Below are 19,123 nucleotides of genomic sequence, written 5' to 3' on the forward strand. Positions count from 1 at the left end.
GTCTGTAACTGGAGATGTCAGGGACTGAACGTGGAATTTGTGTGCACAAAGCAGGTGCTCTTCCTCTTTAAAAACCCACCTTTACCCTCACATTCCGCTGATAGAACAAATAGGCCAAGATCTCTCAAGGAACTTCATGGCAGTGTGGGAATATCAATATGAGTCTTAACCACTGCAAAGACTCACTCTAGCCTCTGGCAACCTTTGCGCCATCGAGGCCAACATAATCTGCCTTCATGGTCATAGATCCAGGAGTTAGCCGTGTTAGTCTGCAGTAGCAAAATAAAGTGTCCCATAGCACCTTTAAGACTAACCAACTTTACTGTAGCATAAGCTTTCGAGAGCCACGGTTCTCTTCGTCAGATGCATCTGACAAAGAGAGTTGTGGTACTCGAAAGCTTATGCTACAGAAAAGTTGGTTAGTCTTAAAGGTGCTACTGGACTCTTTACTATAATCCACCTTGAATCTCAGTGAGAAAGATGAACTCTAAATCCACACGCCCAATCCAGCTGGCACAGAGGAACTGAGGCAGCTCCCCTGATATGCTTTCCTGATATAGGACATTAACAAAGTTTGAACCTAAGCCAGAAATATAGATAACCAATTTGATTTGAAGAAGGTCATTTTAATTTAACACTGGCCGTTGGTTTTATTTTTCAAGTGTTGTTTCCAACTCCCCACCTCTCTATCCCCCATCACTGGGGAGGAGCCCAACCATCAACCCTTTGTTTCTCACAGTAACCCTAAGAGAGTTATCAGACAGAAGTTCCTGCTTTGCCTGGGCTTCACCGGGAGAATGAAACTCATCTTTTTCCAGACTTGATGGTCACTAAGAAATATGCAGTCCCTGCTCCATGCTCCTCCGGGGTGCAATGCTCGAAAACTGCATGCTGCAGTTGCAAGGTGTACCGTATACAGAGGCGTACCCAAGATCAATGGAAGACCCAACCGCAAGCAATACTTGGGCAAAGAAATTAATCATACCATAAATACAAATTTACAACAGTTCTCTCTTATATTAAAGTCCTCAGTGCAAAATGTATAATACAATGCAGATAAATTTACGAAGTATCAATGAACATACAAAACCTTACAATTTCAATTGAGAATTATAATAAACGACTGTATCCCTTTCTTCAAGAATTTTCAAGTTTGCTTTGAGATACTGTCTTCAAGGGATACGGTCGTTTATTATAATTCTCAGTTGAAACTGACGGTTGTGTAAGGTTTTGTATGTTCATTGATACTTTGTAAATTCATCTACATTGTATTATACATTTTGCACTGAGCACTTTAATATAAGAGGGAACTGTTGTAAATTTGTATTTATGGTATGATTAATTTCTTTGCCCAGGTACTGCTTGCTGTTTGGGGCAGTTGCAAGGTGGGCAACAAGACAGGTAGAGCAGCTGAACACTGAAGACATGAAGCTGCCTTATAGTCAGACAACCGATCAAAGGACAATCTGCTCTTAACAGGCGGAAACTTACCCTGGAGTAGGGTAGATAAAGATTTAACCTCCAGGGATCGAATCTAAGACCTTTCACATGAAAGAGCAGGTTCTCTACCACTGAGCAACGAATCCTCCCACTACAGAAAGCTGCCCATATATTTATGTCATTTATAGTCTGCCTTTCTCCCTGAGACTCAAGGCGGATCCAGCACACAATTTCCTCTCCTATAGCCAGAGAGAAAGGATCAGATGTTCTATTCATCTACAGCTCCCTAAAACTCCAAACAGCATATAAACAGCTGCAAACCAAACTTTCACAGGGTTGTGTTTCAAGAAAAAAAAACAGAGCCAAAGTAAAATTTTGGTGTTTTATTGGAAGAACCTTAAGAACAGTCATATCTAGAATAACGTTAAAAGTTCCAAGAGGAGAACTTGGAATATAAGATTTAAAACACTCATATTAAAAAAACCCAGAGAAACACACTGCATTCTCCTGGATTTAAAAACCAAACTGTGTGAAAAAGCAGCAGCCTTCAGCTGTGAAAGGCAGTGTAGAAAAAATATATATTTTTTTGCATTTCAACTGTTACGAAGTCTGTTTAATCAGCCAATTTGGTTCCTTTCGATAGACAGTTCTGAGGTGAAGCAAGCTGGTCTGGACTTTGGTCATATCCAGTGGCACGCTCTCATCAGACGTAAAACATTTGTCAAACTTTTAAAAAAACAGAAACACAGGGCTTTCATTAAAAGGTGCTTGAATCTAAAACTTCTGAAGAACATTTACACAGGAGTCACTTTTCTGGCTTCTTTGGCAAGGGCCTTCGGAAAAGCAGGATATGAGGCTCTGCAGGGAAGAGAGGAAACGGCACGTTGAAGGCTCTCGCACAAAGTTCAGGGCCTGGCCATCCCACGCACTTTGGATTCCTCAAAACATATTTCAAAACAGATGGACAGTGGAGCCCCTAAATGACCAGGACTGCGTGTCGCAACTTCCGCTTCTAAACTACCAACTCTTACCCCAACCTTGTTTTTTAAGTTTCTAGTCTGCAGTGCTGCAATTGTAACTCTTAAAAAAATGAAAGCCATGCCTGATTTAAGTCTGTAATTAGAAGGATCTGGAAGAGGCTTCTCGGGAGATTTTCCCGTTAACACAGGTCCCTGTCCCTCTTCGAAGATTCCAAAGGGAATACCTTGTTTATAAGCAACCGTGGCTTTCCACAGGCAGCTTCTTGCTTCAGTGGAGGTAAAAGGGTCCTCCTTGCTAGTGCTCTAGAATCAGGGTGGATAAAAATCAACGATTTTTTAAAATAAAATGTATTTTGAGGAAAAATCTATCCAAAGATATTTATAGTCCAAAGGTTATCATGAAATAAGGATTAGTTTTTAATTATGTAGCATGAGGCTGTATATTCATGCAATGTTTAATTTTTTTGGTAAATGAATTCCATTAATCCATTCACAATGTCATGCTCTTCCAGAGGTTTCTGTAAGATTATTGGGCAGTTTTTCTATCTAGAAGAAATGATCACAGATGCTTGGTTTTACAGTTCTCAAAACTGAATTTGTGTCTGCAGAGATCACGTTTTCTTCTTCACAGCAAAAAGGTTATAAAATAAACAAACACAGTTGAGGAAAAGACCTTAATCCTATTGTTCCTTTGTAAATCTTTGCACACTGAACCAACCTTTTACCTCTCAAGAGCTAAGTTTAAAAAAATTCAATGAATAGAAGATTGTTGGGAGTAGAATACATCTGCCCAAGAAGCTAATTCTGAGGAGTCTTTGTGAAGAAAACCATGATCTAAATCTAGTCTTACTGACTAATGATTTAAATCATGATTTAAATCATGATTTAAATCACATCCAGCCTGTCTAGAATTAATATTTTTTGCCAGCTCAATCACAGCCCTACAAACCTAACAGCAGGGCTCCTGCAGACTGCCAAGGACCAGAAAAGAGACTGCCAGATACATGCCCATGTAGCTTTAACTTATTTTATTGGAGCTTTGCATTAGAATTTAATCACTGTAAAGCACCTTGGGAGCCAGTGTGGCAGAAAAATAAGGTATAAATCTAAATAATAATTATCAGGGATCCAATTAATGGTTGTAACATGTACAGATCTTCAGAAGAAGCACTGATCTGTTAAGCAGCAAGAAATAAAAACACACAGGGTGACACTTGTTGGCTAGAACACCAGCTTTCTGCCAAGGAGAAATAAATATGGACAGTTCCGAAGTGAGCAGCTTTACATGTCTATTTATAGCTAATGCCAGTATCTTGTACATTTCTGTACGCCCTTCAAGATGGCCAACATAGCCCTCCCCCCTTACCCACACACACACACCCTGTGAGTGAGGCTTAGGCTGGGAAAGAGCAATTGGGCCAAAGTCACTCAGAGAACTTCAGGGCAGAGTGAGAATGTGAAGTCCTAGTCCAATTTTATAACCACTTCTCCACACTGTCTTACTATGACTGGTATCCCCTCGGCGCCTCATTTTGAGAGCATCAGCTCTCTGACACACTCTTGGGATCTCGTGCACCTGTGCTTCCAGCCTGAATTTTTCTGCTTGCATGTGTATTCCTATGTAGCATAAGCCTGAAAAGCTTGGGACAGGAACCCATAACCCTTTTGAAAGCCAGCCTTCTCCCCTCCACACAGGCTCCATCTACAATTCCAACAAGACCAACCACAAGTACCTTTGACAGATCCCTTGAAACAATATTAAGTCTTGTCTGTTGTTTCAAGCTTTCCTTAACCCTCAACCAAACCCCAACAGGGAAGGGTCAAATGGCCTCACATCCTAAACCAACAGATCTCTGGCTGCTGCAAAACCAGAAGTCACTTGGCAGAAAAGTCTCTCTCTAGAGCCTCCAACAAGATCGAAAGATTGCCCCCACAACGCACCTGGCTCGTGAATCATGTAGTGAACCCAGCCCTGGCTCTGCTGCACACCGAGATTCCTCCATTCTGATTCAGACATGAGATGGGTCTTGGGGACCAGCTTTGCAATGTCTTTTGGCAGCATTACATGCCTGCAGTGAGACCAAAAGCAAAGAGGATCAGAAATCAGTGGAAACAGAGTGAGACTGGATTAAGTATTTTGTGCCCTACCAAACACAGATAATTTCCTTTTTTTAAAAAAAAAAACCTGTCCATTGTAAAAAACAAGAATGGTGTTAGTAGAAGTGTATCACATTAAATACAATCAGCTATATAAGAATATATCTCAAGTGCATGGAGAAAAGCCAGATGCGAAGAGCCTCGCCCCAGCCCAAACAAGCAGCACGTTCTTCAGACGTTACGAACTGTTTTGTGCCAGAGCTGCACCAGCATTTCTCACTGTGATCATACAGAGTTGGCTCGGTTCTTTGGAATCAGGAGAAGACTTCTTGTGCAAGAAGGAACATCACTGCTAGTGGGATGGGTCCACAGGATCCAACCCATAAACAACAACAACAACATTTGTCTTAACCACTACACCAAACTGGCTCTCAAGGAAGCGCACACAAGCACCCAAATGAGCAGCGCACACACTTGAGACCTGCCACCAGAGCTCCCTATTGTGGTCTCTCTCTCGTTCACGTTATTTTCTATATTCCGACAGATTGCAGGATGCCACAGGGTCTCCCCATGCTCATTAGACCTGCTCATGGAGAACAGATCTAGCAATGTATGAACCAGGCCAGCATTCAGAAGCAATATACCTCTAAGTACCAAATCCTTAAGACAGAGGAGGAATATTTGCCTTTGTTCTTTGCATACGAAATTCCCAGAAACTTGCTGGCTGCCAGAAACCAAATGCAGCATTCAAATTTCAGTTTTGTTTCCAATTAATCTGGACTGGTCTCTTTAATGTCAAGTGTTTCCCCTCCGCCTCAGGAGTCAGTTGACAAGACTTATTGTGTGGTACATTTTAAAAAAAATATAATATTAAGACCAAGTCCAAAAGATTTTCATGAATTACCAAGTTCTACTACTACAAGATTCTCGCCAAAGATTCCACACATACTCAATATCCCCCAAACACTTAAATGGAAGAGGGGGGGGGAACATGGATTTTTTTAAATTTTATATTCTGCTCATTCTTTCTGAGACTCAAGGCAGACTACATGAGCTCACAAGTTACTGTAAATGCATGTACAATCCATGTATACTTGATGTTTGTTTATACATGCACTGAGTCATTCTCAAGTTATATTCAACAGGTAGAGCTGAATGTGTGATTGAAACCACGCATTTATCTTGGCATTGGTCTCCAATTTCATTTATGAAGTGAACACATGTTGGCTGTTTCTTACAGACAGATGTATGCATGTTCACCATAACATCTGACTCACTTGAATCTCAGTGAAAAAGCCAGACAGTGGATAATAAACAAACACGTGAACAGGGCTACAGTGTAAGTCAATGCAAACACACAATGGATAAGCAATAAAATAGGACTAGGATTACATATACCACTCCAAGTTCTTTATAGAAAGGACTAAAAACATACTAATTCCCTCTGGATAATATGTAAAGCAACACAGTGGTGAAGCCTATGATCCCCAGCTCATTAGTAAAGCATCTGAGACCCCCTCCCTACAATACAGCCCTCCTATCTGAGTAAAAAACCTTTTTGAATAATTCAGTTTTGCATCATTTGCAGAAAGCCAGGAGAGTGGGGGCTCACCTGACCTCCTCAGACAGGTTGTTCCACAGGGTAGGGGCCACCACAGAGAAAGTCATGTACAAGCTGCTGTTGATTTCGCCCATGCACAGGCTGGCCCCTGCACTAATTCCTACTGACCGGTGATATACGAGTACATAACTGTAACTGTACATATTTTACAGTTTATTACTGTAAAATATGTTACTATAAAGCCCTCCCCTGAAGTTTATTAGAATTCCCCCTAAATGTGTACCCTCGCAAATCACTATCTATATCTATGTGTCTGAAGGACCTCTGACTCTCAAAAGCTTACATCCTGAAAATCTTGTTGGTCTCTAAGGTGCCACTGGACTCCAATCCTGCTGTATGTATACATACACAAGGAGAGAGAGAATATTGATAATTGATAATTTTTACTCAGATAGGAAGGATTTGTAGGCAGCGGGTCTCAGATGCTTCACTAATGAATTAGGGACCATAGACTTCACCCCTATGTTGCCTTGCATATTATCTTTTGCTTTGAATATGTACTCCTATATGCTACCTGTGCTTCATGTTATCTAATGTCAGTCCTGGAATTGATTATGTTCTGTTTCAGGAGTTCTTCAACTCTTTATTGGATCCTTGCTAACGCTATGTCTTTGTAAAATCCCATGATATTGTTTATGGAAATGTCCGTGACACTGTATGGAAATGTCCTTGATACTGATTGTACTAATCTCACACTATGTAATCCGCCTTGAGTCTCTGTGAGAAAGGCGGACTATAAACGACATAAGTAAATTCCATTCAACAACGCTGCATTCTATTTAACTTTGTTAAAGCAGAAAGCCTAACATCCTGTTTCACTAGCGGTTAACCAGAAGAGGCCTGTAAATAGGCCATGAGGACCAAAGCCTCCCCTTGTTACTACTTTTCTGTCTCACTCACCACACCCAACGGCATTCAGAGGTACACTGCCTCTCGACAAAAATGCTCTAACTACTAGGCAGCTATCAACGGCCGCGATAAAGGACCTGATCAGAGATTCACAGCGGCCGACTTCCCACAGATCTCCCCGCCCCTCGTTCTCACCAGCAGCGGCGGGCATTCAGAGGCCTCCATAGAAGTCAGCACCATTAAACCGCCTCCCCCCAGAATTCCTCGCGCCCCCTCACTAGGCGCTCCCCTACCGTTGCTATGGCAACTCGGGGCGCTCCAACCGTTTAGAACCCCCTCCCCCGCACAACCGTCCCGCGTCGCCTCCCCATTCCTACCAGGCCCCTCCCCTGCGCCTCAGGCCCCGCCCCTCACCGGTACTCGAACTCCTCGTCGTCGTACTTGTCCGAATAGTATATCTGCTTCTGCGACATGACGACGACGCGGCAGCCCCCTCAGCACGTCTCCCGGCAGGCCCCGCGACAGCGACCACCGAACGAGCGCGCTCGAGCCTCTCAGGAGCGTCCGTTGGAGGGCTGGGCGGAGCCGCGCGCGCGCGCATGCACCGCCCCTCGCTCGCGCACTCTGCACCCGCCCTCCCGGCTGTCCAACCGCAGCTTTCAAACTCCACCGCCGGTAGCGCTGATTGGTGTTCGGCGCATTACGTCATCGCACCTGGGGCGTCCTTATTGGTTCTTCCCCCTCCCTCAGACTCCATGCCGATTGACAAACAGCGATCCTCGATTGGTCAGTGAGGCAGGAAAAAAAACCCAGGCTCTGAAGGCGAGTCAAAACCTTGGTGGGCGGTGCTTTGCAGTCGGAGGGGAAAGGATGGGCGTGGCTTCCTAGGACTGTTTGGCGACCGAAAAGCCTGACAGAATATGGACAGGATGCGATTGGGTGATTGACAGAAGAGAAGGCGGGACCGGATGTGAGTGTCTGAACGAGACAGAGATAGCAGAAGAAACCAGAGAGGCACGCTTAGAGGCACTTCTGGTCTGTGTTGGAATATAAATTATGGAGAGAAATGTAGTAGGTATTGATAAATAATAAAGAGTCCAGTAGCACCTTGAAGACTAACCAACTTCATTGTAGCATAAGCTTTCGAGAACTACAACTCTCTTCGTCAGATGTAGGTACTGCTGTATTTCAGATTATTTATATTTCCTCTTTCCACATACCTAGGTGCGAAAACAGCCAAGACAGAGATAATATACCACCACGGGACATTTGCCCAAGAGAAGTTTATTTATTTATGTCATTTATGTCATTTATAGTTAGGGTTGCCAACTTTGGGTAGAGCAATTCGAGGAGAATTGGGGGTGGAGCCTAATAGGATATGATGCTATGGAGTCCACCCTCCAAAGCAGTCAGTTGCTCCAGGAGAACTGAGCTCTGTAGTGTAGAAGTCAGTCATTATTCTGGACATTTCCAGGCCTTTCCTGGAGGTTGGCAAGCATACCGTTGCAATAAAACTCTATCGCCCCCCCCCCCCCAGCAATGAGCAAAGCTTACCTCAATGGCCACATCAGCAAAAATGCCCTGTGGAAAAGCAATGCCTTATATGGCAAGCCCGAAACATTTCTATGAGGACAACAGCTTATTCCAAAAAGGAGGGGGATGTTTAGCCCCAAAGCTTCAGAAAGATATTCCTCTTTTCCTCCAAGAGCCAACTCAGGCCAGTTTTATGCATGCAGGAAAATGAAGTGATAGGATGACAGACGAAACTGTATCACTGACTTCAGGAACTCATTGCTACAAGAGTTGGTGATGGCAGCCACTGGCATAGCTGGATTTTAAAGGGGTGCTGGTGGTGATGGGTTTGTGAAGGATGGGTCTGTAGTCGTTGTCGTTGGCCATGATAGCCTGATTGGGTCCTCTGCGTTCTGTCATCGTCACCCTGTGGAAGGGCCTGCCTGAGGAGGTCAGGAGAGCCCCCACTCCCCTAGCTTTCCCCAAACAGTGCAAAACTGAATTATTCAAAAAGGCTTTTGTATTGTAGGGATTTTTTGCTAATGTTAGGTTGCTAATGTTAGGTACCTTAGACTTCAACACTATGTTGTTTTAAATAAGTGTTCCTGTGAGCTACCTGTGCTCATGTTGTCTAATGTCAGTCCTAGAATTGCTTCTGTTTCAGCATTTCTTCAACTCTGTATTGGATTCTTTGTAAATTGTATTTGTTTACCCTATGACATTGCTTATAGAAATGTCCTTGATATTGACTGTACTAATCTCACACTGTGCAATCAGCCTTGAGTGAGAAAGACGGACTATAAATGGCATAAACAAGTATCTGAATACACTTAATACACTTAATACACTTAATACGACAATACATGAATACACTTAGTTGAGTTGCCAACCTCCAGTTCATACTGGAATAAACAAATTTGGTGGATAGCTGTGTTGGTCTGCAGTAGAACAAGATGGAAGTCCAGTCAGATCTGAAAAAGGGGACTCTTGAAAGTTCATACCCTGGAAATCTAGTTGGTCTCTAAAGTGCCACTGGATCCAAATCTTGCTCATATGCTACTATAGTTATGTGGATGCTGATCTTGTATGCAGCATTCTACATGAATTAGATTTCCAGATAATAAGAGTCTGGTCTTTAAGGTGCCGCTGGACTTCTGCTTTATTCTGACTTCAGGAGAGCAGAAAGTGTGAGAAGCCAGAGCGGGGTCGCTGGCCCCAACAGGTGGAATTCCGGTGCCCGATCGCTTCTACTGTCCAGACAACAGAGGGGCCACCATAGAGCTGGCAAGCCCTAGAGCGACGCCATCCTGAACCGGAAACGAGTTCTTCAGCGGGCGGAGCGGAAGTGGCTGCTTTGGAAGAAACCGGAAGTGAGGCCTAGGGGGCCTGTCAGACGTCGGAAGTGACTTGTAGTGGGAGGAGGAACGGGGAGGAGGGGGGCTGTGGCCCAGAAGTTTGTTCAGAAGCGGAGAGGAGGAAGGAGGCCGAGGTCGCCGCCGCGCCAGGAGGACTCCATGGTGCCGCCGCCCCGGTGAGCCTGACGGACGCGCCCCTCCCCTGGCTCCGCCCCTTCACCTGAAGCCCCGCCCCTCCGTGCTTGGGCTCCTGCTCTGCGCTTATTCCCCCCCCCCCCATATTCCGCCTCGTTTTCTTGTGGTGAGCGGAGCTTTCCCCTTGTCGCTCACGACAGCCCTGCGAGGTAGGCCAGCGAAAGCGCTGTAAATTAGGGTTGCCGGCTCCAGGTTGGGAAATTCCTGGAGATTTGGGGGTGGAGCCTGGGGAGGTCAAGGCTTAGGGAGGGAAAGGACCTCTGCGGGGTATAATGCCATGCAGCCTATCTTCCAACGCAGCCCCTTTCTCCAGGGGAACTGATCTCTGTGGCCTGGAGATGAGCTGTAATTCTGGGAAATCTCCAGCCACCACCTGTTGGTTGGCCACCCTAGGCTAGTATGGACCCTCTCCTCTCCACCGCTTTGAATGTCGCACCACGTTTCATCTCTGCTCTCCCCATAATATTCTGTCCCACCCCACTGAGACCCCCCTTTCTGTTGCCCCCTTGGATCCTATGGGAAAGTTTCCTTCCTTCGGTTTACTGGCCTCTTCTGCTTCTGAGAAGGCCGCGGGGGTCTCTCTTGTCATGTTAGTCCTGGATGTTAAAGATTCGCTTTAGCCCCCAGAGTACATTTTGCGCTCAAGTGAAACTTGCCTTGGTCTCTAGAGATCAGGCTGAGTGGGTTCCGGCTGGCAGCAGCTCTCCAATATCTCGAATTGAGATATTGTCTACCCCACAATCCTTTTTAATTGGAGATGCTGCCTGGAATTGAACCAGGGACATTCTGCATGCCAAGCAGATGCTTTATGATCCTTTTTAAAAGCACAGACAACCAGAGAAGCTGTGACTTGGCTGAGCAGGAATGGCTAATTATCCCCACTGCTTTAACAGCTGTTCACACATTAAAATAATTTTGCAGGTGAGGAGGGGGATACACCCACCCTTCTGGCCTTGTAGAAGAGAGAGAATGAGCAGCACAATCTAATTTCACTGAATTAGAGCAAAGATCTTTCAAGTCCTGTTTCCTGTTTCCAGGAATGGACAGCAAATTTTTTCCCTGAAATCAGGGAGTGAAGGAACCAGTCCACTGCTCCTGTGATGCGCCTTCAGCAACTGGTCTTAAGAGGTAGATTGCCTCTGAACACAAAAGATTTTTTTTTAGCTGGTCATAGATCCAGAGGAGCCAACTGTGTTAGTCTCTAGTTACAAAATAGTAAAGAGTCCAGTAGCACCTTTAAGACTAACCCACTTTATCGTAGCATAAACTTTCGAGAACCACAGATGCATCTGACGAAGAGAGCTGTGGTTCTCAAAAGCTTATCTTCTTACTATATAATTGAGTAAGCGTATTTCAGACAACTCACTTTATACTCTGGTGCACCATCAGAGGGTGCTGCCATGGAGGGAAGCCTAGGCAAGACACCATGTCCCTCCTGAAAAGGTGCCATGGTGGGAAGCCCAGGTCGGGAGCAGGGTAGGAGCAGGTGGCAATGCCTTTCTTCTCTTCACCCAGCTGGGATAAGGAGTAGAGCAGGTGGCAATCCCCACCCTCTTCAACCTACCAGATTAAGCCACTGAGCTGGTGGCAATGCCCACCCTGTCTTCACCCTGCTGGAGTCAGGTGCCAAGTATGCAGCAATGCCTGCCCCTCCTTCAACCTGCCAGAATCAGGAGCAAAGCAGGTGGCAATTCCCATACCCCCTTCACCCAGCTGGGATCAGGAGCAGACGAGGTAGTAAGGCCAGTTGCCTGCCTTCACCTGTCAGGGTCAGGCGTGGAGCGGGAGGCAATGCCAGTTCCTCCCTTCACCCAGTGGGGAGCAGGTGGCAGTGCCCACCCTCCTTCACCCAACTGGGATCAGGCTCGGAGCAGGCAGCAATGCCTATTCCCCTTCATCCAGCCATAGTCAGGCGCAGAACAGGAGGCAAAGCCCCCCTTTACCTGGCATGTATTAGGTAGCAAAGCCCACTACCCCTTCACATGGCGGACATCAGGCAGATCAGTCATGGAGCAGATGGCAATGCCCACCCCTCTCCTTCACCGGCTGGAATCAGTGACAGAGGAGGAGCAAATGCCTGCCCAGCCACCCTCCCCTTTCTAGAGCCCGTTGTATTTTTTCCCCACAACGGGCTTTGTTGCTAGTGCTACAATAAAGTAGGTTGGTCTTAAAGGTGCTACTGGACTCTTCACTATTTTTTTAGCTGTCATACCTTTCAGTGTTTATCAAATTCTTCTTTTCCTAGGCTGCTCTAAAACTTTTTAAAGTTTGCACACAGCCCCCGCCCTGTCTTTAGCCATGGGCTTCATAAGTGAATTTTGTGTTACTTATCCCATCTTGCAGGGGCTGGTCTTTTTCTTATCTTTTCCTCCTGTGTCTCCCTTACTCCTGTTGGTAATATCCAAGGACAGGAGATTATTCGAGGGGGTGGGGGTGTTACCACTGGCGCAACAAGAAACCCTCCTTTCTCCTGTGAAGGCCATCTTTCATAATTCTTTTCTTTCTGGCATCCCCACATCAGCCTTGCAAGAAAACATTCCATGCGCATTTGGTGTTCTGTTTTGTGTGTTTTGAAAGGGAAGGGGAGGATTGATCTAGATCCCGACTTAGATCTCATCTCAGCCACTGAGTTTAGGTAGCCTACAGTTCTCTCAGCAGCACCTCTGCAACATCGAGAGGAATAATATTGGCCTACTTCGCAAGGCTGTCATCATGCTTTGAATACTATGTCAATGGTTGTCGGAGCTCCAATCATGGCACATATAACACCCATCCTCCGTCAGCTGCACTGGTTACCGGTTGAGTACCGGGTCCGGTTCAAGGTTCTGGTGCTGACCTATAAAGCCCTACGCGGACTGGGCCCAGCATACCTTCGGGACCACCTCTCCCCATATGTTCCCCAGAGGTCACTCCGATCAGCCAATAAGCACTTGCTGATGGTATCTGGCCCCAGGGAGGTCCGCCTGGCCTCTACCAGAGCCAGGGCCTTTTCGGTCCTGGCTCCGACCTGGTGGAACTCTCTGTCTGAGGAAACTAGGGGCTGGCGGGATTTGTTATCTTTCCGCCGGGCCTGAAAGACGGAGATGTTCCGCCAGGCATTTGGTGGGGGCTCGGCTGTCCTCTCGCCGGCCATACCACTGAAGACCGTCCACCACCCATGCAGGAGCTCATAAGTGTGACGCAGGGCATGATGCAAGAGCCAAGCCCTGCGTCTAAAATGCTGTCTTTTAATATTTATACCCGCCAATTTTATTGTATTTGGAATAATGTTTTAATGTTTTTATAATGTTTTTATTGTTTTTAATCTTTATCATATGCTGTTGCACCGCCCTGAGCCTGTCTGACGGGGAGGGTGGTCTAGAAATGTAATTAAATAAATAAATAAATAAATGACAAGCGCTATTAAAGAAAGCGAGCTGCCCCCTTTGTTCAGGATAAAAAGCAAGGGGAGGATGAATGGAAGTAGGAAATCCCGTAGCATGTTTTATTCATTAAATGAGTTCTGAAAATTGCTGCTATCCAGCTTTTCCTGTTGGGAACTTTGAAAAACAGTTTTATTCCCTCCACAGTGCTGATGTGAGATCAAAGAAATGGCATGCCTAAGGCCCTCGAGTGACTCTGTGGCAGAGGAAAAGTTGGCTCTGGGACTTCGGTTATGGTGCAGTAGCTCTGTGCTCCCAAAATGGTTGGAGGAGCCAGTGGGGAGGCAGCGAACATATGAACTTGAGGAGAGAGGAGATCCAGTGGCAGATTAAGCCACGATGGTGATGAACGGCCATTCATGCTACATATTGCTTGTGCCGTGGGATATTCTGCAGTTTTGTTAGGGACGTGGAGGAAAAACTTCCCTTGTGTCTAGCATCCTCTTTTCAGTTGTGGTTCTGTTGCGGGAGGAGGTATTTCCTGCTTTTGTCTTCATTTTGTAGTAAACGGGTCTCGAGTTGGCTGTTCCCACCACTGCCTGATTCTCACTGGAAAGTAAAGGAGCGAGCAGATGAGTCTGAAGTTGTCTTTTTAAAATCATCCGGTCTGACAAAGAGTTCCAGTGAACTCGAAGCCTTCACATGCTGTTACGTGTCATTTGGTGGCTTCTGTATTCTGTGGATTATGTTCTTTTTGTCTAGATGAGCCCCATCGTGTTGCAAAACCCCTACTCCTGGGGGTGGGATTTTTTTGCACAAGGGTGTGAGTAAGCAGTGAGTAACGTGCTTCGGCTACACAATGCCCCAGGCAGAATCTCTCGTAGTTTATGATGTGACTCAGTGGTTTGAAAACCAGAGGTGCAAACAGTTGCTGAGGCATACATTATTTCTGTGTGTGACTTTGGTAGACAGATTGGGGCTTTGTGACCCAACAAATGTACTCGTGGGCACATCTGGGGATGAGTCAGTTTGCACCTATTGGCTTCATTCTGTGGGTTGGATCCCACGCATCTCTTCTGCGAATGGTAGGGTCCCCCCACCCGGCTTACAGGAATCTACCCTTGATTCAAGTAGCTTTCAGGCTTCTTCTCTGCTTTTCTTTCCCCACCTTACTTCCCTCCTGCCTGGATTCTGCGTATGTGCTAGACTCGGGTTTCTGATGATTATGTCAAGCTTTGTTCTGATTAAGAACCCGCTCCCTACATTTCTGTGTGATTCATTGCCCTAGCTTTGCCTGCTGATTAGAAGGGGAGGAACTTAGAGCTGTGTCTCCTCCGAAGCTGGAAATTCACCTACGGAGGCAGATAATTTTGTACTGTGAGTGACTGATCCAGTTGACATCTCATGTAGAGACATAGCAGAGTTACCTGCCTCCTGTGGCGACTGATCCAACGCAGTCAAGGCCAGAGGAATGACTCATTTAGAAATGCAACAGACACATATTTCTGCCGCATCTCTGGATTATCGGTAAGTGTCCATTCGTGCACATTCCCTCCCGCATTATGGAACGGTCTTCCTCTTGGGAAGGCCCCCATGTTTCGCAAAATGTGCAAAGCAAACTTGTTCAGGAGGGCATTCTTGTAGAGGGAGTAGAGTTGTGGTGTGATGAATCCGCTGGGGAGGAGACCCTTCTATAATGCGTATGTGTTTTTTCCTCCTTTCAGTTCTTCAGTCTCAAACCCGCTATGTTACCTTATTTTACTAGGAATCTTTGCTGTTAGATTCAAACGTGATCATAATTGGTAACTGGCATACTGATTGACTCCTAGTAACATGCCTTGAGTCCCAGTGAGACAAAGCAGACTAGAAATGAATATAAACAATGAATGAATGAAGGATCCAGCCACACCCAGTATGGATAAATGACAGAAATATCTCTCTCCTTCAGAGGCTGATTAAAAGTAGGCAAATCCATAGCAGCTGCTTATGCAGACATAGAGCCTGCAGCCTCCTTTGGGGCTGGCGAAACCAAAGGGACGACCTCCACAAGGACCCTGTCCAAACTGGCTGAATGGGCAACAAAACGGCTGCTGAAATGCAATGTAGGTGCAAATTGAGGGCAAATAAATTAACCCTTATTTCACACATATATGGATGAGCTTTGAGTCGATGAGGAATCAAGAAAAGAACCTCAGGGTTGTGTTGAATGGGTGGCTGAAAATGTTGACACAGCATGTAGCGGCAACAAAAAGAGAGAGAGAGGCAAATTCCGCACCAGAAAAAGGATTGAGTATAAAACTGCCGGTACGGTCCTTATAGAAAACTCTAGTGCAGCTTCAAAGGTGTTCCCTTCTGATCCAGAGCCAGTTTGATGTAGTGGTTAAGAGCGGCGGGACTGTAATGTGGAGAACCGGGTTTGATTCCCCACTCCTCCGCTTGAAGCCAGCTGGGTGAACTTGGGCTAGTCACAGCTCTCTCAGAGCTCTCTCAGCCCCACCCACCTCACAGGGTGATTATTGTTGTGGGGACACATACTTTGTAAACCACTCTGAGTGCGCATTAAGTTGTCGCGAAGGGGTGTATATAAATCAAATATTATTACATATTATTATTATCATCCCTGGATCTTAAAAAGAGGGTTGCAGGGCTGGGGAAAAGTGCAGTAAAGGGTATCCTTCATGCCCTTATTAACAAACTTAACAACCCTGGGTTTTTTAGTTTACAGCGAAGTTGAGTGTGACAGAGACCATACCACGAATAGAGAGAAATTTTCCTCCCTCTTCCATAATCATAGAACTGGGGGTCATCCTATGAAACCGATTGGCAGCAGGATAAAAGCAGACCAAGGAAGTATTGCCACTGTACGGTGGATTGCTGATATGTGGAACTCCCTGCCCCAAGATGGAGTGAGGGCCAGGGGCTTAGATTGGAGGTTGGACAGATTCGTGGAGGGTTGCTCCGTTGCTGGTTATGATAGTCAAATGAGGCCTCTGGACTCAGGGGCAGAAGGCCTCTGACAGTGAAATCCTGAGCAAAGTTACTCCAGTCAACTCTGCTCAGGATTTCACTGTGAATTATCAGATGATGGAGAGCAGTCAACAGAGGAAGCCATGGGTCCTACCGGTGCACGTCCTCTGGCGTCTGACTGCTGCTGGAAATCCAATGCTGGGCTAGAAGGTCCTTTGGCCAGATCCCGCACGGCTGCTCCTCTTTATGTAGCACATTGTTATCCCCCCCTTCCTTCCAGGCGCTTAAGATGGTGTGCCTCAGTCTCCCCATCTCCATTTTACCCCTCACAACTACCCTGCGAGGTAGGTTAGACGGAGGGAAAGTGACTGGCTTAAGATCACTCAGAAGGCTCCGTGGCAGAATGGGGATCGGAACATTTGAACTGAATGTCTGTCTTATCCTAAGGCAGACTGTCGCTCTCTGACCGGCGGCGTGTTCTCCAAGGTATTTTGCAACCCAGGTGCCCAAGATAGTTTCAATGGAAGATACAGTGGATGGAACCCAGAACCGTCTGTATGTGAAGCCACCAAGACAGGTGCCCTTTGCGAGCTTCGGAGCAAGCTGCAGCCGGGCTGTCCAGTGACCATCTTAATAACATTCCCCACGGAACAGAAAATGTTCCGTGCGCTAACATTGTTTTGGCAGCTGCTGGTACATGACATGATGTTCGACCGGTTGTGCTCAGCCTAATTCTTTGACCGACTGAGTCAGGTCTCTTGAACTGAATTTGTAAGAGCCTCCTCTCTCTCCCATCTGTGCCGACTTCTGGAAAATTGCTCTTCAGTTCCCCATTTCCCTTTTATCAGGAGGCCCTTGGGCCCAAGGTCTTCTGCACTAAAATGGAATATGTTGCCTGAAATAACTGCTTCGGAAACCAGTGTAGGAAAGGCACTGGTTGCTGCTGCTGCTAGAGGCCGTTCACTTGCTTGAGCTGAATCTTGAAGGTCCGTATATAGATCACAGCTTGCCAGGGCTTCTGACAGCTTGAGTGACAGGAGCAATTACAGAAGAGCAGAGCGTTTTCTGCTCGGGGCAGAATATCGGGTTTGAATGTTGACAAACAGCGTTTGCTGGATTAATTCCATAAACCAATTTTGGTGGCTTTGTATACAGGGGACACACAAGGACCACACATACATGCGTAATATTTATGCACTGCTCAAACTGGTAAACGTTAAAACGTTATAAAGGTGCTCTTTATGAACGGAGCTGGGTCCAAATGCCACATTCTTATGCTCCAGGTGGAAGGGAGCCCGGCTGCTACTTTTCCCCGTACTCTGATGGGCTCAGAAATGCAGGTGAAAAGTTGAAGAAGGCCGTCAGCTGGAGGTAGATCCAGGCGCGATGGAGGGGTACCTGGTTGCTGCCTGCCCTGCTCTTGAATAGCCTCAACTGCTATCTATATATAGCCTTTCCCGTGTGGAAAGTCCACTTTCCTTGAATGCCCAACAGGGTTTGAGGAAGTCCTTAGGTAATCATTGTTACGATGCATGCGTAGGTCCTTGCGTCAGTCCTGTTAGGTAGCCTGCTACTCTTCCCAGTTTGCGGAAGAAGAATGGGTCCAGGTGAGTTGATAACTTGCATTTCTTCCTCCGGCCTCCCAATTTCTTTATTTTTGCTTCACGGAGAGCAAGTCTGCTGTAAGCCATGAGAGCTAAGTAAGGAGCCTCCAGTGGGCAGCAGCAGTCTATCTCCAAATACTGGAAGGGGGGAGGCTATGAATGAAGGTTCCCCAGAAGCGTCTGGCCAGCTGCTTTTGGGAGCAGAATGGTGAATGGGATGGCTCTTTGGTCTGTCTAGGGAGGGCAGCTCTTCCTTTCTGTTAAGGTATGGACGATAGAGCCCCGTGGTGCAGAGTGGTAAACGGCAGTACTGCAGCCCAAGCTCTGCTCATGACCTGAGTTCGATCCTGGCGGAAGCCGGGTTCAGGTAGCTGGCTCAAGGTTGACTCAGCCTTCCATCCTTCCGAGGTCGGTAAAATGAGTACCCAGTTTCCTGGGGGTAAAGTGTAGATGACTGGGGAAGGCAATGGCAAACCACCCCATAGTGATGCGACGTCCCCCCACGGGTCAGTAATGACTCGGTGTTTGCACAGGGGACTACCTTTACCTTTACCTTTTTATGGACGATAGATGCAGGTTTGTGATGTTCATGTAAAGCACACGAGCCAATTATTTCCTGAACTCAGCACTGACCGCTTTGAAGCTTTGCCTCTGAGGCTGTTAAATATTTGTATAAATGTTTGGATTCGAGAAAGGGTTTTGGAAGCCCCCGAGGTCTTGAGTTCTACTGGATATTTTCTCATGGAGCACCGGATATTCCTGCATTGTGGGGACTGGGGAACTGATGTGGAGGCTGTTTATATCCTTGAGACACTGTTATCTTTGTTGGTGCCTTTTTGTTAAATAACACGAACAAAGAGAACGTGTCCTATGTGTACCGTCTAATCTTGCTTTCCAGGTGTTGGGTTGTAGCTAGCTTGGGTGTGGATAGACCGAGAGGAGCCAGGGATCTCTCTCTCTCTCTTTTTTTGCTTAGCAACAATCTGCTAGAACTACAAACATTGTAGGTGCCGTGAAAGATGGGACATTTGTTCTTTTGTCCAGAGGAGTTAGCCATGTTAGTCTGTAGTAGCAAAATCAAAAAGAGTCCAGTAGCACCTTTAAGACTAACCAATTTTATTGTAGCATAAGCTTTCGAGAA

At 46.2% G+C, this 19,123-nt stretch overlaps 2 protein-coding genes across 4 annotated transcripts in view; one reads left to right on the forward strand and one right to left on the reverse strand.

Moving 5' to 3' along the window:
- Positions 1–1,808: 1,808 nt before the first annotated feature.
- Positions 1,809–7,571, reverse strand: CKS1B (CDC28 protein kinase regulatory subunit 1B). The gene is made up of 3 exons (XM_054985674.1): positions 7,402–7,571; positions 4,362–4,489; positions 1,809–2,298 (listed from the first exon to the last, which is right to left on the reverse strand). Exons 1-3 carry the CDS (start codon positions 7,458–7,460, stop codon positions 2,246–2,248), a joined length of 240 nt encoding a protein of 79 aa, XP_054841649.1. The 5' UTR covers positions 7,461–7,571; the 3' UTR covers positions 1,809–2,245.
- Positions 7,572–9,930: 2,359 nt separating this feature from the next.
- SHC1 (SHC adaptor protein 1) overlaps positions 9,931–19,123 on the forward strand; it is a 54,265-nt gene continuing 45,072 nt past the window's right edge. For 2 of the 3 annotated variants that reach the window (XM_054994520.1, XM_054994532.1), the window contains exon 1: positions 9,931–10,030. The gene's annotated coding sequence lies outside the window, so the exon portion shown is untranslated. Of the gene's footprint in view, positions 10,031–14,915; positions 14,939–19,123 lie in introns of those variants that run through there. The other variant, XM_054994528.1, reaches the window with a different exon arrangement.

Source organism: Eublepharis macularius, chromosome 1 (assembly GCF_028583425.1).
Source record: "Eublepharis macularius isolate TG4126 chromosome 1, MPM_Emac_v1.0, whole genome shotgun sequence".
Classification (NCBI taxonomy): domain Eukaryota; kingdom Metazoa; phylum Chordata; class Lepidosauria; order Squamata; family Eublepharidae; genus Eublepharis; species Eublepharis macularius.

Coding starts and splice junctions, on each gene's coding strand:
- CKS1B (XM_054985674.1), bottom strand. CDS start 7,460: ATGTCGCAGAAGCAGATATACTATTCGGACAAGTACGACGACGAGGAG. Junction 4,490..7,401: donor GACGAGGAGTTCGAGTACCG/GTGAGGGGCGGG, acceptor GTCTCACTGCAG/GCATGTAATGCTGCCAAAAG. Junction 2,299..4,361: donor CTACATGATTCACGAGCCAG/GTGCGTTGTGGG, acceptor TCTTCCCTGCAG/AGCCTCATATCCTGCTTTTC.